The sequence below is a fragment of the Mesoplodon mirus genome, assembly GCF_964341445.2.
Source record: "Mesoplodon mirus genome assembly, chromosome: 7".
NCBI classification, from domain to species: domain Eukaryota; kingdom Metazoa; phylum Chordata; class Mammalia; order Artiodactyla; family Ziphiidae; genus Mesoplodon; species Mesoplodon mirus.
The window spans coordinates 61275418-61294854 of NC_138983.1; the positions used below are offsets into that span (position 1 = coordinate 61275418).

Genomic DNA, 19437 nt, shown 5'->3' on the forward strand with positions numbered 1-19437 from the left:
ATCATGTTGCATTACAGTTTGTTTTCTGTACTCCATCTCTCATCTGCCTCTCAATTTCCTTGAGGGGCAGGTGCCTTGTCTTTTAACTTCTGTAACTCTAGAACTAACCACAATGCTGTAGGTGCTCAAGAAATATCTGCTGAATGAACCCCTGGGTTCCAGTACCAGCTCTGCCACACCTAACCATGTCACTTCACCTCTCTGGAACAAAGCTTTTTCTCATCTATAAAATGAGAAGTTTCTAAAGTCACATGTAAGCCAAACTAACATGGAAGAAAAAAAAGCAGGAGCACGAGGAAAAACAGTAGCAATAACACCAAAGAACAGTAAAGCAATTAGAAGAATTAGAATAATATTTAAATGTGGATTTTAAAGTAGTGAAATGATTCCCATATGGTATTATACTGGTGGATACGTATCATTATACATTTGTCAAAATCCATAGAATTTTGGATTCTATGGATCCAAACTATGGATTTGGGGTGATAATGATGTGTCAATGTAGGTTCATCAATTGTAGCAAATGTACCACTCTGATGGGGGATGCTGATAATGGGGCAGGATGTGCATGCACGGGCAGAGGTATCTGGGACTCTCTGTAACTTCTCGATTTTGCTGTGAACCTAAAACTGCTCTAATAATTAATCTAAAAAAATTTTAAATGCCTAGAATATACAGATTTTTAACATTATTAATATATGTGTTTTTAGAAATTTCACTTTTATTATTGATTTTCTATTTTTGATTTGATAATATTAGCTTTTCAAACTGTTCTGTAGAAACATTCATAATTTCATCTTGTCTGTGTACAATGTAATTGCATACCTGCCTTGCTTCTAATTAAAATATATCTATAAAGTTAAAAAGGAAAAATTTTTTTAATTTTTAAAAGAAAATCTTCCATATTAGTAGGCATTATTTCTGTGACTATGAACCCTGAATACAATTGCCCTTAAACAAAAGTGGTATCTGCGCTCATGAGTCAGTGAGCTGGATGGTCCTCTTCTTACCCTTACTGTGAAGATAGGCTATAGCTGAGGCGAGACTTCGAATGATCCACCTGGTCTCATTCTCTGAGAAATGACCTTTCCTATCCAGAATTTCTTTGAGTTCTCCATCCTCACAAAGCTCCATCACAAGGTACATTTTCTGACATTATAAATTTAAAAAGAGAGACAGCACAAATTATTTAGTTGAGGATCTTTAAAATGTTATATACTGTATATGTATAGCAGAAATATGGTTACAATTGATCTATTACAAAACTATTTGTTATCTATCACGTACAAGATACTATGCAGGATACTAGAGGAAAAAGGAAGCATAAGACACATAGCCTTTACCTTCAAGGAGTTCAGAGTTTAGCTATAATCACAATACCATGGGGTAATGGCTAACAGAAGAGGAATGCCCGAAATGTGATGAGGTTACAGAGGAGGGGAGCCTTTGCCTAAAGAATGCTCACTGAAGAGGCAACATACAGGCACGTCTGGATGACTGAATAGGGATTTATGGGTAGAGAATATGGGCAAGAACAGGCATAGCACATGGCATTTGCAGACTCCAAAGCTCAAAACAGCACTGGTGGGACTTCCCTGGTGGTCCAGTGGTTAAGACTCTGCCCTTCCACTGCAGGGGGCATGGGTTTTATCCCTGGTCGGGAACTAAGACCCCGCATGCCAGCGCTGCAAGGCTAGAAAAAAAAGAAAGAAAGAAAGAAAGAAACCAGCGCTGGCAGTTAAAGAATAACAAGTATCTCAGTGTTAATAGCACTGGGAGTTTGGTAAGTCAGAGAACACTGAGATGGTGAGGGGTGAGGCCAGAAAGAACACGTTGGTGTCAGGCTGTAAGGAGTCTTTTTTTTTTTTTTTTTTTTAGCTATTTTTTTTATATATTGTAGTGTCAACAATTTTATTTATTTATTTATTTATTTATTTATTTATTTTTTTGCGGTACGCGGGCCTCTCACTGTTGTGGTCTCTCCCGTTGAGGAGCACAGGCTCCGGACACGCAGGCTCAGGGGCCATGGCTCACGGGCCCAGCCGCTCCGCGGCATGTGGGATCTTCCCGGACCGGGGCACGAACCCATGTCCCCTGCATCGGCAGGCGGACTCTCAACCACTGCGCCACCAGGGAAGCCCTGTAAGGAGTCTTGGATGTCACACAAAGGAGCTGGGTTTTTTTCCCCATATGCAATAAGGAGCCACTGAAGATTTTTTTTTTTTTTTTTTTTTGCGGTACACGGGCCTCCCACCGCTGTGGCCCCGCCCGCTGCAGAGCACAGGCTCCGGACACGCAGGCCCAGCAGCCACAGCTCACAGGCCCAGCCGCTCCGTGGCATGTGGAATCCTCCTGGACCGGGGCACGAACCCGTGTCCCCTGCATCGGCAGGCGGACTCTCAACCACTGCGCCACCAGGGAAGCCCGCCACTGAAGATTTTTAAGCTGATGTCTGGAGTGGGGGGAAAGGTATGTGCTACTATCAATTCTGCATTTCTAAATGAACACTCTAACAGTAATGAGGAGCAGAGCTCAACAAACTTTTTTCTGTAAAGGCCAGATCCAGGTAGTAAATATTCTTGGCTTTGAGGGACATACAATCTCTTGCAACCACTCAACTCTGCTGTTACAGCATAAAACCATCCATAAACGATACAACAATACTTTATTTACGGACTTGGAAATTTAGCTTCATATAATTTTAACATGTCTTGAAATATTACTCTTTTACGTTTTTTCCAACCATTTAAAAATGTAAAAAACCTGGCTTATGGGCCATAAAAAAACAGGCCACATGCCACTGGCTCACATGCTGCGTAAACTGACCTCTGATTATAAGAGGGTAGATGTGAGGCACAGAATGGAGAAAAGAAGGAAGAAGAAAAAGATGTGAAAATACCTGGAGGGAGAAATAGTGGGACTTAGTGACTAATTGGGTATAAATCGTAAAAAGCCACAAATGAAATGTGGCACATTTTTGCTGTTTCTGTGCACACATATTAAGATCACCCTTAGGTTTTCGGAGAGCCAAGTCATCTACTAAGTCAAAAAGATTCACAGTCAACTAAAATGCATGTCCTTTTCATACCTCTGCTATTCAGACACAGACTACCCTCCGTGTCTCCATGCTATCCTATACCACATTTTCACTTGCTGTTTTTACGATTCTGGAATCTGATCCTATTCTATTACCACTACTACTGCAACTTCTGTGTTCAGTCAGCAAGCACAAATACAGGAGAAGGCTAACAACCTTCCTTCCTATAGTCAAAATTCTGACTCACTCAACCTCAAGATGTTTAGAATTTCAAAAGTAACCACAGAATGCTGCAAAGTCTAACACATAAATAAGCTTTTGAACTAGGCCATATTTTTTCCACTGACAGCACCGTAGGGATCATGAAATGAAATGGTAAGTGAGCTATTTGGAAGGGAAAGTTATATTAGCAGTGCTTACAATATAAATTGATGTCATTTTAAAATATGTATGTTGATAGAAGGTATATCAACAGTAGTTGTTTACAACTCTTTCTATAATTATTAAAAGTAATTGTGTAGACCTGGAGAACATTTGGACTCACAAGAAACCATACATAGTCAAACTGCATGATCAGCATTACTACCTTAGCCTAACCCTTCAGGTAGCAATTTCCATTCATCCTTAAGATGGCTTAACGGAAGGTCTAGGCATTTGTGTGAGTTGGGAAGATGGGGAGTCAGATGTGACCTGTGTGAATCAAGGGCAAACAATACATAAAAAAGACAATCACAGATGATGGTTTCTTTGGCCTTCAAATTATTCTAGATTTGGACTCCCACTTGTGCCCAAGATGAAGTAACAGATCAGACTTACCCTCCCTCCTGAAACAACTTAAGAAATGGACAAAATACATAAAATAACAATTTTCAGACATTAGACATCAGACAGCATAGGGCAGTGATCCCTAAGAGAGGGGAAACCTATGAGGCCAGCCCCGTGATTATCCTAGCTTACTGTCTGGAGAGAGTTTCCAAGCCACAGAGAAGGGAAAAGGAATCCAAACAGAGCCCAGCAGTCTACATGAACTGAGGAGATGGTGCTGGGAGTCCCTGAAGGCCAAGACAACTAAAGTTCACAGAGAAGATTACCAAAGAGGAGAAATCTATGGAGAGAAAGCTCCATAGATTTGCAGACAGCCCCCCTCGACTCTTCAGCAAAGTACCAACTAGCACATATGTATGAGGAAACTACCCAAAGTTGGGAAAAGAACCATGTGAAAAGATCAGAAGGAACAATCACTGGCGCTTACACATGGCCAGGAAGGGTTTGTATTCCCATTAGCCAGAGTGGAAAATCTCATTATTCATGGGGTAGAATACTCAAAAGGGTCTTCCCTCATTAGTTAGGATAAATTAGCCCTAGACCAAAGGCTGCTCTGGTGCCTCCTAACAAAGCTTAAAGCAAGCTTGAAAAGTATCAAACTATTTCCAATAACTTAACTATGTCCCAGAATAAAGCTCAAAAATAGTTGTAAGAATATAAAAAATAGCCAGCACCCAATCAGAAATTAACGGGCATATAAAGAAGCAGGCATATAATGAAGGGGGAAAAAAATCAATCAATTAAAACTGACCTAGAAATGGCACATATGATAGAATTAATAGAAAAGGACATTAAAGGTTATTATAACTATATTTAAGGAGAAGGAAATAGCATGTTAAGTAGAAACATGGAAGATAGAAAAATGATCCAAATCAAATTTCCATTGGAAGGGATAAACAGCACATATGATGTTACAGAAAAAGAGATTACTGAATCCGAAGATATCACAATAGAAACTCTGCTAAATTAAACAGGGAGAGAAAAAAGATTGGAAAAAAATGAATAGAGCATCAGTAAGCTTTGTACAATATCAGGCAATCTCATGTGTACTTGAGGTCCTAAAAGTAGGAGAAGGCAGAAAAAATATTTGAAGAAATAACCGCCAAGATGTTCCTTAATTTGATGAAAACCATAAGCTCACAGATTCAAGAAGCTCCATGAACCCCAAGCCAAGATACATGAAGACAACTATACCAAGGCACAACATAATCAAATTGGTTAAAACTGATGATAAAGAGCAAAACTATTCTAAGCAGATTTGAGGATAAAGTAAGTCACAACTCTAAAACTGAAAAGGTAGAGAAGCCTTCTGGCACCACTGCCATATACTGCTCCCATAAAAGGTAACTGTGGTCTCTAACATTTATCAAGCACTTCTAATGAATCAAGCATAATGCATAATGCAAGTTGACTATTGCTGCCTTAGAGACTGTCAAAGGAAACAAAGAACAATAGCTAACAGTCGATGAGATGTATGCTTTATATTCGCTTTCCCGTTTAATCCTTCAACAACCAAATGAGGTTGATACTATCATTAAACCCATCTTACAGATGAGGAAACTCAGGTATAGAGAGGTTGAGTAACTTGTCCATGGTCTCAGAGTTAATAAGTGGTGGAGCCAGGATGATATTGCACAGGCAATCTGACCCCAGAGTCCACATGCTTAACCACTGTATCATACTGCCTCCAAGCAGAGAAATACCCAAGCCCATGTGCATAAACAACTTGAAGGCAGAATGGCAAATAACCCAGGCTTCAGAGCAACTCTAAATGAAAATTACAAGCATTGAAAGAAAAGAATGAAAACATCTAGGAAAGAAGGAAGATTAAACATATTAGTTTAAGACACAGATGACAAAATATCTTCTATATAGTGCCAAATATGCCCATACCAACTCTACTGTGGAGTTAGACTTGCAAACTTATGACAATATTCCAAGAGACTCTAATGGAGAACCAAAGACCAAAGCAAAAAGAAAGACACTTCTAAGGAAGCTCTGGTCACAAATGGGTTATATCTGAGGTTGTTTCAATTTTAAACATTTGTTTTCAACATGCCACCAGAAATTTCACTAAAGACGTCAATCTAATCATCAGACACCTAACTATAAAATCAACAACAAAAAGTCCTCCAGAATGCTCTCATCAATCTCCAGTGACAGACTCATGCCAAGGACATGAGCCACTGTGTCCCAAAAGGATTACTTCCCAAGGGAATGATGTTCATTTTGTAATAATAACAATTTTCAAAATGCAGCACCTGACAAAGCTTTACCTTAGGCGTCTCAAATACTTGTTCTAGATGTATAATGTGTTCATGTTTCACACTTTTTAGGATGGTCACTTCCCGTTCAAGTAACTTCACAGCAGAGCTTCCAGCCTTCAATGATGAGGAAACATAGATTTCACATACGAATTTCATTACTGCATACCTCAATATAAAAGTTAAAGTTATTTAATATTTTTCCTGCATTTTCTTTAGAAGTTCCTTTTTCAAAAGATAACATGCAACTTCCCTATGTGTTAAGATTAAAGTATGCCCCATCTTATCTTTTGTCCAATTTTAAGAGATATATAATTTGGCCTCAAACCACATGTTTCTTGGACTGTTTCTATAAATTAGCTACAACATGGTCTCTGTCATGTCACAAAATTATTGCAATTTTTAATAGGCTTTTTGGAATTTCTTCAAAATCGTATTGATCCTTTGATGTTAGCATAATAAAAGCAAAATCTACTTTCCCGGGACATCAATTAGAAAATGTATATAAAGCATCTGTCTCATTAAATGTTAGAATTGTTAAAATAAAATGTTTTTGTTTTATTGTTGTTTTGTTTTGATTCTATTTATATACATATCAAAAGAAACAATAGGCAGTGAGATCCTACACTTAGCCCTGCATTATATTACTTCCTAGTCCCCCAGCCTCAAAAATTTGAGAGAAAGAGGAGAGAGAGCACGCTCGATCAAGATGGAGATGGAGATTTTGCCTTCATACCAACCTAACTCCAATTTATCTCCTTACATGTAACCCTTAACCACACCTGACCAGGCCTTCATTCAGGGTGTAAGTCACTGTCTACAATGTCATCTAAGAAATTCCAGAAGGGCTTTCTCCACCCTAACCACCACTACCACCATCCCAGTCATCACCCCTCTTGATATCTAAATTACCATCATTATTCAAGGATAAATATTGTCCTCATTCACATGAAAATATCCCTGAAAGGGATAATAAAGTTCTTATTCCCCCCTCCTTACCCCTAATCCCTGCCCCCCCCCAAGTTTGGGAGAGACGTAATAGTTCCTGAAGGACTGGAAAGGGATTAATCATAAGGCAAATTTTACCTAGTTAAAATTTTTCCTAGTGTCATCCCTGCTTCCAATTACCTTTACCCTTCAACCATTACCATCTCAGGAGGGATAGGAAACTGCCCACCCTCTGCGCCTCACCCATGGAGGATGAAAGTCACAGTTTAAGGTTATCCTAGAGGGTCAAGAGAAATAGTGATTGTGAGGAGTGAATTCCTATACAGACTAGATATGGAGAGTTATCACAATATCCATCTCAATCCTCTTCCTACCTCCCTCCACAAATGGTTTGACCTGTATATAATGCAGTAATATACTGTCCAATTCACATATTGACTATATAACTTTATTTTACTATCTTAGTGTCCTGAAAACTTGCAGCATCAATATGTATGTGCAAGATAATGAATTCCTAAAGTTGCAAACAGGCATCCTGACTATATAACCCTAAAACCTAACCCCTAACCCTATCTGACATCAAAGGAGCAAAGGAAATAACATCCCATTTAGTTATTTCTTTTTAATAAATGTATTTATTTTATTTATTTATTTTTGGCTGGGTTGGGTCTTCATTGCTGCACGCAGGCTTTCTCTAGTTCTGGCGAGCAGGGGCTACTCTTCGTTGTGGTGCATGGGTTTCTCATTGTGGTGGCTTCTCTTGTTGTGGAGCACGGGCTCTAGGTACGCGGGCTTCAGTAGTTGCAGCACATGGGCTCAGTAGTCGTGGCTCACGGGCTCTAGAGCACAGGCTCGGTAGTTGTGGCGCACGGGCTTAGTTGCTCTGCGGCATGTGGGATCTTCCCAGACCAGGGATAGAACCCATGACCCCTGCATTGGCAGGCGGATTCTCAACCACTGTGCCACCAGGGAAGCCCCAACAATTCATTTAGTTAATTCTAAAGATTTCTAGAAGGGCTCTGGATCTCCCTTTATTAAGATTTAATGTTACTGTATTAAACTTTAGGGGGAAATGGTATATAATTTCCTATGGCTTGTTTTAAAGAATACATAAAACCTACTATTTCCTTTTGTAAGTGTAATATTTATCATCGCAAATCCAAGGGAAAAACACCTAATGTTGTCTTTTGTTTTTCCTCGGGCATAGAAAGTGTTTTAAAGTTGATGAAACGATCAGATATAAAGCTTGAGGACTTAGATTCTCCCTTAAAAAGAAGCCCAGTTGTTCTTCATTCCAGTGAAATCTAATGAGACATACAGTGATTACAAGTAAACAGTACAGAAGAGAGTCAGGGGAAAAGTGGTTCAAACTGAAAGAGGAGGTAGGATGAATAAACAGAGTTAGCTACCAATGAGGAAATAGGGAATCAAAGGAAAGGCAAAGATAGGGACAAAGTATATCAGAGCCACATCAGGAGAGACTACCGGGACCCATTTCTCACTAAGACATCGCTAGCCCACAGCCCTACATCTACACATACTGATGATCAGCCCTCACCTTCAGCTCACTCTGGTAAAATTTACCTATATTTGGTTATGCTGGTTATGTTAGGTAATCCTTTCATTTGCTTTTTAGTACCTGTCTACTTGAGTTTAAGAACTGGTCCTGTCCCAGAAGGCCAGAGAAATATCCACATTTCTCCAGGGGAACAGCCTGGGCCCTGGCCCTCAGGGTCAGCTGTGTTAGTGTGAAAAATTGTACTGCCTACCCCACCCTGCACTGGCACTGTGCCCTCAGTAGGATGCTGCTGATATGCCTTACCTTTTCTTTGCTCACTTTTTTAATTGCCCACTTAGTTTCTGTCTCTTTGTCAATAGCTTCAATGACCATTCCAAAGCTCCCTTGTCCCAATATTCTTCCAAAGGTATAGATTTCCTGGATAAAAAATATGAGTTCCTTTATCTCTCTCTGCCATTCATCAGGATTACAAATAAACATATAATACTGACAGGTATCCACCCAAGGGAAGAGTGATTCTGCTCCAGGGTAAAATCAAATAGAAGACACCCCATATTTGCTTCAATATTAATTAACACATCTTAATTAAACAAAATAAGTTTTGATGAATTTTATTAAATATCCTTTAGAGGAAAACCATAAAAATCCTTACAAAGAAATGTAAAAAACTTGAAAAGCATAAAAAATGAACCTCTTATAAACTACAATATTAATGAAATATCTTCATAAGAAAAAGGAGGAATGGAATATTCATACATGCAAATATATATGTGTGTGTGTATAAGATACATTCAACCAAAAACTTATCACCAAACTCTGAGAGCTACACTATAAAATCAACACATATTAACCACTGAATAACTGCTTTCCTGTTTAACAAGTAACCCTTTTTCTTTATCTTCACTGTTTCTATTAAAAAAATCACTTTTGGGGCCTCCCTGGTGGCGCAGTGGTTGAGAGTCCGCCTGCCGATGCAGGGGATACGGGTTCGTGCCCCGGTCTGGGAGGATCCCATATGCCGCGGGGCGGCTGGGCCCGTGAGCCATGGCCGCTGGGCCTGCGCATCCGGAGCCTGTGCTCCGCAACGGGAGAGGCCACAACAGTGAGAGGCCCGCATACCGCAAAAAGAAAAAAAAAAAAAAAAATCACTTTTGTTGTTTTATTTCCTTTTGTTTTAGGAAAAGGAATATATGACCAAAATATTAATATAAATCAGCACTGTAAAAAAAAAAAAAAACCATCCACAGTAACACTGTCCAGACAAAGGATCCTTCTGCTTATCGTTTTACTTCTGCTTACAAAGACAGAATGCGTGGGTCTTGACAATACCAGCATTCCACTTCATGCTGTAAAATAACAAGCAGGTAACTCATTTACACTTTCATTTCTTGTGAATTTGGTTGGAGGGAGTCAGTCTCCTTGATCTGAATCAACTGCAGGGTAGTAACAAGAGTTTCTCAACCCATGATGCACAGGGACTAGAACAGGAAAGAACATTTGAGCTAATGCTGCTGGGGGAAGCCTCTGTTGGGTTAGCCAGCTAAAGCCTGCCTTAGAGATGCCACGTTCCCTCTGCGTGACTACTTTCATCTTCACCATGCAACAGGTAAATTACTGCTAGACTTTATGTTTTCTACTGCTTACATTCCTTTCTTACTTTTGTAAAAGAAGATCCGTATCCAATTAGTTACTTACCTCCTTATGAAGGGCTTCTCTGCCTAACTCTGCACCATGGTAATTGTTCCTTTGACTTCCTTCAACATGTATGCATTGGTCCTCAAACACTATTATTACTCTCTTGCTTACAAACATTTTGGCTCATTTTTTTCCTTCCAAGATGGTCTAGAAACACCTTATGAAGCTGTTTCTTTTGTATCCTTTAAAAAGCCTGCCTGAAACCTTGTAGGCAAAATACTCATGCTTAGTGCATGGGAGGAAAAGGGAGGAGGAAGAAGGGAAGGGAGGGAAGAGAAGGGGAAGGGAGGGGAGAGAAGGGGAAGGGAGGAAGAAAGGAAAGAAGGAAAGGGGAAGAAAAAAGAGACGGAGGGAAGGGAGAGACAGAAAGGAAAAGAAAGAAGAGAAGAGAAGGAAAAGGAAAGAAAGAAAAGAAATGTTCGGCTTCAACATGTTAGATTTTCCTTGGACATTTCCTTGTGATACATACTTTGGGGGCTACAAAGATGAATAAAACATAATTACTGTTTTCTCATAATTTGTAATCTACTCAAAAGACAAGATTATTACTTAAGTCATAAAATCTTAAGTTAAAAAAAAATACAAAATGACACTGGGGCCAGAGACCAGAGCTAAAACACTGGGAGAATAAGGGAAAACGTTATGAAAGACATGGCTTCTGAGATAGGCATGTGAGGGAACAAAGGCAAAAAAAAATAATTGAGAATATTTTTCTATAATCCAATCGAAGCAAGGAAGGCATTTCAAAGGAACAGCAGTGCAAATGTGGAATGAATGAGTGAGCTGATAAATGAACTGAATCAATAAATCAATCTAGTCAGCAAGCCAGCCAGTCAGGAACCTTCTATACATATGCATATTTGAGAGAAGTGAAAGACTGGGTACATGGAGTTGAACCCTGGAGGAGGAGCTCCAGATCTGAGGTCTTGAATGTTGTGAATGGTGACTCCCACTCAGGCAGGGCACATCCTGTCCAAGGGATTGTCCTCAGGACACTGCCTTCTGCTGACTTATAATTACTTTGGCTTTTCCCTCTTCCCATTACCACTTGATAGTGAGAATCAAAGTCAAAAAACTAAGATGATTAAAATAAGACAAAACATTTTATTATATGTACCTGCAACCCCCAACTATACACTATGTTAAACGAGTTAAATCTCAACTTAAACCTTTTATTCCCACAGAACAAAATAATCTCAATAATGCCTAACCACTTCCCCAACTTTTCTTGTCCTTTAAAAATTAACCTCTCATTTTATCTCTAGACATATAGAACCACAACTTGGACACAGTATTTTAATACTGTTTATAAGATTTTTTAAATGAAGAATGGGTAGAAAAATAGGCCAACTGCCCAACTAGTTGTTTATAAATTAATCTTTTTCTTCGACTAACTGCTTTGGCATCATTACATAGTGATGAAAATAAGGAGAAAATGACTTCTTGTTTGTAATAATTTTAAGAGGATGCTATTATAATGGTAATGTAGATCTCTTTTTATTGGCATATAAGAAGTCCATGATATAGTATAGAGTGTGAAAGCATGCATGATATGATCCCATTACGAAAAATCTGTATATGTGGAGGTGCTTACATTGATGTCTGGAAAGTTGTTCATCTAAATATTAAGAATAGTTATCATTAGGTAGTAGAACTTTGGATGACTGTAGTTTCCTTTTTTATACTCTTCTGAAAGGTATGATATCTTTAAAATGAGCCTGTCTATTTAATGGGGGAAGAGAAACTTCCACTATACCATTTAATGTTACTTCTTAAAAATATGTGTATATTTGAAATATTTTACAATTTAAACCAGGAAAAAAACAAAAACAAAAAATAGGGTAAGACTTTTACATGCCTAGAAAACTGAAGTAAAGATAACAAATATTAAAATTGGTTATGTCTGGCTCATGATTTTTATCTTCTTCACTTTTCTATCTATATTCTCCTAATTTTTCAAAACGCATATATTTTGCTTTTATAAAAGCTCTTATGGTTAAATTTAAAACTCAGTAAATTTGTGGAGTTTTTTAAAATTCAGGTCTTTTGTTTACAAGGGAAGATTTAAACTTTTCAGGTCAGAAGTTCTCAGAAACTTTTTCTGATCTCTTCAAGTAAATTGCCAAATATTTTTTAAAGCAATTTTTTAAAGTTATTTAACATTAACACAATTTTCTTCTTGTTGTTCTTGTTGCAGTTCCTTTAATCTGGTGTTTTTAATTTCTAAAATGGTACTAAAATTTAAGTCATATTTGTATATAAGAATTAGAATGCTGGGAAGAATAATATTGGTATTCACTCAATCACAGGCTGGAAAAATATGGAGGGGTCCATGAGGGAAATTCTAGCCTCACTACTGGTCATCAAAGAAGTGAACAGCCAAACCATCTAAGTCACCTGGTCTCTGTCTGCATCTTGAATAGGTCTATACAAAGACTCCACAACTGCCCTCAGCAACAGGCAAGACCTGGAGACCAAAATGTTCTCATTTTGTCTAATAAAAATGCTCCCCACTTTAATTATTAAAGTCCATTTGCACCTCTATGAACAGAAAAAATAATTAATCTGCATTTTCTTTAGTTAAGACTTTGACATACTTAAAAATGGCAAGTTTCCTCTTTCCTTTCCTTAGAAACTTACTTTTAAATCATTTTTGCCATTAACACTGACTTACAAGAAACTGGAAAATTTCTAGTAGCTTCAGTTTGCTCTCTATATACCTGAATAGCAGCTCCATTGTCCATCCTTATGTGAGGAACTTTTCCTTCTGTAAAGTTGCCCCGACCCCACTGTTGTTGAGAAGATTTTCTCTCTACATTTGAGGTTTTTGAGGGCTTGGATCAAAAAGAAATTTTAATATTAACTTTAAGATATAATAATCTGACAAATCTTTAATGTGTGTCGAGATATTTATTGTGTACAAGATAGTTTACTGTTTTTTTCAAATTCTAAGCCCTATATAATTCATTCACTCATTAGGCTAAAAGAGGCCTTAAGAAGTTATTCAATCTAACCTCCTCAATCCAGGCAAGTCTACATGATGACCTGCATAGAAGATAAATCAGGACTTAAAATCTTTAACATCACAAGAGAAGGCAACTTCACAGCTTTCTCAATCACCCTTGTTTCAAGGCATAACAGTCATCTCAAATAGGTTATACACAAAAAATTACTGGCCAGACATTCACAAAATATACTTTGAATGAAGATAACATAGCAATAATTCACTCAGAGACACCTATATCGCAAAAACCATACCATAATACAAATCAGAAATAACAGTTTAGGGTGAAAATGTGAAAAAGGTACAAACTTGAGGGCTGAGAACCTAACTTTTCTTAAACTTACTGCTCTCTGTCTCCAAAGTTGTGCTATGTCAATGACAATCTTCCATAGTGCCTCTTCTCTATAAAGGTGAATATACCAAAACCCGTCCAACTGGGTAGTCATAGATTGTAACTAATGCAAGTCAATTTTGTAAGGTATACTTGATATTCCATCTAGATAACCAGGAACTGTCTTAAGTAATAACCACCTTATATTTAACCACAACCATAAATCTCATTCTGCATCAGTTGAAGAAAATGCCCCCAAATTCAGATTTAATTCAATTTGAAAACCAATTCATTTCCATATAAACCATTTTTTAAAAAAGAAGCTGGAATAACATTCTGAATTATTCATAATCCTGAGAAATCATTAATTGGGCAGTCGTTGGAAATAGCGTAAAAGAAATTACCAACTAACTTTTCTCACCTCTTATATAAGAAAGAAATGTTACTTTAATAGTTAAGGCAATGAATTGGTGGACACGGGTCCATGGGATATAGATGAATCTAGGGATGGGATCAGGGAATGGGACATCTACTTGTGCTGAGATGTACAATCTTCAATATTTACCAAATCTTTTCCAGAGGTAATGTCTTTGCTGGCTTGTCTTTCTTTTTGTCTCTCTGGTGAAACTATAAATTCTGAACTACCAATGCTCGATGTCTGTGACATTTCCACCACTGACACTGGAGAAAGCTTTGTTTTACAAGAACATATACAAAGTACATTTTTCTGAGAAGCAGATGAACAGTTGGGGCATTTTGTGGATTTTTTACCACAGCTGCTATCAGCCATTTGCTTAACTCTTCAACAAAAGCAACTTGAAAGAAGATGTTTCCACTGTTTGAGGAAAAAAAAAACAGACTAAAAAGAATAAGGTAAGCTGATGGCGAAAACTGTAACTTCCAAGTGGTGAGGTCCTTAGGTTAATGATGCACTAGACTTACAGTCACACATGAGAGCTGCAGGTAGAAAAGAAATCACCATTTAGAAAATTCTTTCTTATTCAATCACCCTCCTAGAAATCAAAGAAAAACTAGCAACTAGCACCAAAAGCATCCTGCCTATACATGAAAGTTAATATTTACAACAAAATTAGAACATATTTCTAAAAACCAATACATTCTCATCTTCCAAAATTGAATTCTTGAACTCCAGACATTTTATTTACTTAAGAGTCAAAAGAATCACCCTCTGTACAGAATCATAAAACTGCTAAGCAAAGCATGGTCTAAGGAAACTTGGTGGGTTGATATCAATTTTTTTTAATGAAGTAGAATAGAATAGATATATATGAGAGTATTTTGCATAGATCCTTGGTAAGTTTTGTGAAACTTAAAAAAATTATACAGATATGAATGTACAGAATGTGTGTGTGTGCGTGTGTGTACATTTGGTCACAGTTTAAAATGTATTTCTTAGTGTGGGTTGTGGTAAAACAAAAAAGACTTAAAAATACTGATATAAAACGTACACTACTGTGGTTTCAGAAGTTAATAAGCCTTAGTCTACTTATTATCAGAGCAAAGCTATATCACATACTTTACAAAAGAGTAGATAATTTGATTTTATAAAACTAATTCTAAAAGTTCAAAGGCAATATTAGAAGTATCCTCATTTTTATTCTCAAACAGAAAAATAGGAACTAGTGGGTGCTATTTTTCCCTGAGTGAAGAACAGGTATGCCCATCATTCTACCTAACTAGAGTTTTGCAGCTGTATGGTGGCAAGTTGGAGAGATGTAGCTGAGGAAGGAGGGGGACGTGTTCTGCAGCACATGAAAGAGAATACTTTGAGAAACTTCCAGAAGTAACTGGGAGTACATCATTATGGTCCTGTGCCATCCTACTTCAGGTATTACTTAAAAGTGTATTTTGAAGTCATAGATTGATAAGGCAGGGGTATATGGACTATACCTTTGTTCTTTGTATTGGAATAAACTTCACCAGAACAGGAGCTAGATATCTTTATTTCATTAAAGAAATATATTTTTAGTTTTAATTGTCTAAGACTGATTTTCTAATCAGAAACAAGGGCTAACGTTGATCAAATCTTTATCTATTGTGATTACCATATTTTTTCTATTAGATCTTTTGATATGCTGTATTGTATTAAAAGCTTTCCTAATATTAAAGCATTCTTACATTTATAGTATGAACCCTACATGATCATGATGGATGATTCTTTCAATGTGCTGAAAAGTTGAAATGTTTGTATTTTGACTTTTCATAGTTACATTCATAAGTTAAACTGGTCTATAATTTTCCTTTTCACTCATCTTTGTCAGGTTTTTTTTTTTTTTTTTTTTGTGGTACGTGGGCCTCTCACTGTTGTGGCCTCTCCCGTTGTGGAGCACAGGCTCCGGACGCGCAGGCTCAGCGGCCATGGCTCACGGGCCCAGCCGCTCCGCAGCATGTGGGATCTTCCCGGACCGGGGCACGAATCCATGTCCCCTGCATCGGCAGGCGGACTCTCAACCACTGCGCCACCAGGGAGGCCCCTTTGTCAGGTTTTGATACAAGATCCTGGCAGCTTTATAAAATAAATTGGGTATCTTTCCATCTCGCAATGCTTTGTAACAATCTGTATAGCATGGGAATCTACAGGAAAATCTCCCAGGCCCTTAGGATTTTATGAAAGATATTGGTAGTAGTTTATCCAATATTTATTCCCCCATTCTTCCTTATTAACAGAATCCTGATTTTTGTCAGGGACAGCAGTATGCTAATTAAAATCCTCCATTTCCTAGCATCCCTTGCAGCTTGGAGATGGCCATGTGACTTCTGACCATGAACCTTACAGAATGAAAGCAAAGTTGTACTTAAAAGAAAACTTTATTAAAAACAGAAAAAGAAAAGATAAAAAATATACCACATGAGCAGTAGAATCAAAAAGAGAAAAACATGATTAAGGGACAAAATTTAAGATGAACAGAAATGAAAAAGAAATGTAGGTTCTGTTGAATCTTGCCTATAAGGTCCCAAATAAACCGAACCCTCCCTCCCTCCCTCCCTCTCAGATTTCAAATCTTACCATTCTCTCCTTTGCTCTAGATACACCTGTCTCCTTGCTGTTCCTTGCATATGCCAAGCATGCTCCCTTCTTGTGGCTTTGGCCCTTCCACTTCCTCTGCTAGGATGCTCTTCCCTCAGACATTTGCATGACTTGTTCCCTCACCTCATGCTGATTTCTGCTCATCTGAGAGACCTCTTCTAACCACCTCATCTGAAACAGCAGACCCATTCACTCTATCCCCTTACTTTGCTTTATTTTTATTCATAGCATTTATCATTTCATTCAGGAAGTTCTATGCCAGATTTCTTTCCTACTTTTAGTGAATAGATGATTCCCATATATGTAAATTGTTTCACAGCAATGAAAGCCATCCAATTCATTTCATTCAGTTAGAATAACCAAAATCAGATCATGGCAGTGTTCTAGAAAAGTGAGGAGTTCTTACAGGCCAATCTCATTTGTGAGTAGATGCAAAATTCCTAAATGCTGTACTTGTATTTATCCCAGGTAATACATACAGCATATTCTAAGATTATTAGACAGAAAAAAAGTCGGCCCAATAAGTATGACCTTTCATCAAAGTTGTACGAAAAAATTCTCCTGCTGTGATTAAAACTCATAATGGTGAGCACTGGAAAAGGTATATAAAGAGTACCCTCCAGACAGGTAGAGGGAAAAAAGAATGCAACTGATGCCAACGCACCCAGCTGCGCGCGCACACACACACACACACACACACCCATCCTTTTTAACAAATGCTTGACCTTGTTTTTCAAGTATATGTAGCAAGACAAAGAAAACTCAGAATGTACCCTTATGCACTTTGCAAAACGATTTTACCTTAGGCCTTGGAAAAAAATTCTTTGCGTTTCAGGTTAAATATAAAAGCCTGTAACCATCAGTGACTCAGAGCAGTAGAGCAGATCTGCAAATAACAGCCTTTCTGTTTAGGAAAAATAGTGCTTTCTCTCTACAGGTGTAGAAAAGTCCCATGTCAGATGTGTAAGGCATCATTTTATACATGCATTGAGAATACTGATTTTAAAGTACTTTTCATAAGAAAATGAAAGAAGTGTTCATAATGTAAAGGTTTATTTAAAATGTAGCTGAATTCCTTCATTATAAGCAGTACTCCTGAAAGAATGCTCACCATAACCTTCAAATTTTACCACATATATATATATTTATCCACAAACTTGCAAATAATCTTTAATTAAATTTCCCATTTTTAAGACAGATTTTGTTTATCAAAAAATACTTATCTTTTTCTTAGCTCTGTTCAGAAACCATTTCCTTTAGTTTTTCTCTCAATTTCTCAGTAAGTCATATTATCACTGTATTACTGACATTGACACAGACTGCCGAGTACTTTTTTTTTATACTGTCAATTTTATTATTTTTTTAACATCTTTATTGGAGTATAATTGCTTCACAATGTTGTGCTACTTTCCGCTGCACAACAAAGTGAATCAGCCATATGTATGCATATATCCCTATATTCCCTCCCTCTTGTGTCTCCCTCCTACCTTCCCTATTCCACCCCTCCAGGTGGTCACAAAGCACCGAGCTGATCTCCCTGTGCAATGCAGCTGCTTCCCACTAGATATCTATTTTACATTTGGTAGTGTATATATGTCAATGCTACTTTCTCACTTCATCCCCAATTAAACTTCCCCTTCCCCGTGTCCTAAAGTCGTTTCTCTACATCAGCATCTTTATCCCTGGCCTGCCCCTGGGTTCATCAGAAGCCCCCCCCTTTTTTTTTGATTCCATATATATGTGTTAGCTTATGGTATTTGTTTTTCTCTTTCTGACTTTCTTCACTCTGTATGACAGACTCTAGGTCCATCCACCTCACTACAAATAACTCAATTTTGTTTCTTTTTATGGCTGAATAATATTCCATTGTATATATGTGCCCCATCTTCTTCATCCATTCATCTGTCGATGGACACTTAGGTTGCTTCCATGTCCTGGCTATTGTAAATAGTGCTGCAATGAACACTGTGGTAAGTGACTCTTTTTGAATTATGCCCAGGGTATATGCCCAGTAGTGGGATTGCTAGGTCATATGGTAGTTCTATTTTTAGTTTTTTAAGGAACCTCCATATTGTTCTCCATAGTGGCTGTATCAATTTACATTCCCACCAACACTGCAAGAGGGTTCCCTTTTCTCCACACCTTCTCCATCATTTATTGTTTGTATATTTGGGGATAATGGCCGTTCTGACTGGTGTGAGGTGATACTTCATTGTAGTTTTCATTTGCATTTCTCTAATGATTAGTGATGTTGAGCATCCTTTCATGTGTTTGTTGGCAATCTGTACATCTTCTTTAGAGAAACGTCTATTTAGGGCTTCTGCCCATTTTAGAATTAGGTTGCTTGTTTTTTGATACTGAGCTGCATGAGCTGCTTGTATATTTTGGACATTAATCCTTTGTCAGTTGCTTCGTCTGCAAATATTTTCTCCCATTCTGAGGGTTGTCTTTTCATCTTGTTTATGGTTTCCTTTGCTGTGCAAAAGCTTTCAAGTTTCATTAGATCCCATTTGTTTATTTTTGTTTTTATTTCCATTCCTCTAGGAGGTGGGTCAAAAAGGATCTTGCTGTGATTTATGTCATAGAGTGTTCTGCCTATGTTTTCCTCTAAGAGCTTTAGAGTGTTTGGCCTTACATTTAGGTCTTTAATCCATTTTGAGTTTATTTATTTTACACCCCCCACCCCCACCGCTTTCCCCCCTTGGTGTCCATATGTTTGTTCTCTACATCTGTGTCTCAATTTCTGCCCTGCAAACCAGCTCATC

General features: G+C 37.8%; 1 protein-coding gene across 4 annotated transcripts in view; it reads right to left on the reverse strand.

The window, feature by feature from the left end:
- The window catches only part of STK33 (serine/threonine kinase 33), a 167485-nt gene that overhangs the window by 56506 nt on the left and 91542 nt on the right, over positions 1-19437 (reverse strand). For 2 of the 4 annotated variants that reach the window (XM_082628203.1, XM_082628202.1), the window contains exons 1-5: positions 14189-14649; positions 13009-13122; positions 8897-9010; positions 6139-6243; positions 1011-1149 (exon numbers count right to left, since the gene is read on the reverse strand). In XM_082628203.1, the coding sequence (XP_082484329.1) occupies positions 1011-1149; positions 6139-6243; positions 8897-9010; positions 13009-13122; positions 14189-14413 (697 nt within the window). In that variant the 5' untranslated portion in view covers positions 14414-14649. Of the gene's footprint in view, positions 1-1010; positions 1150-6138; positions 6244-8896; positions 9011-13008; positions 13123-14188; positions 14650-19437 lie in introns of those variants that run through there. The other 2 variants (XM_082628204.1, XM_082628205.1) reach the window with 2 other exon arrangements.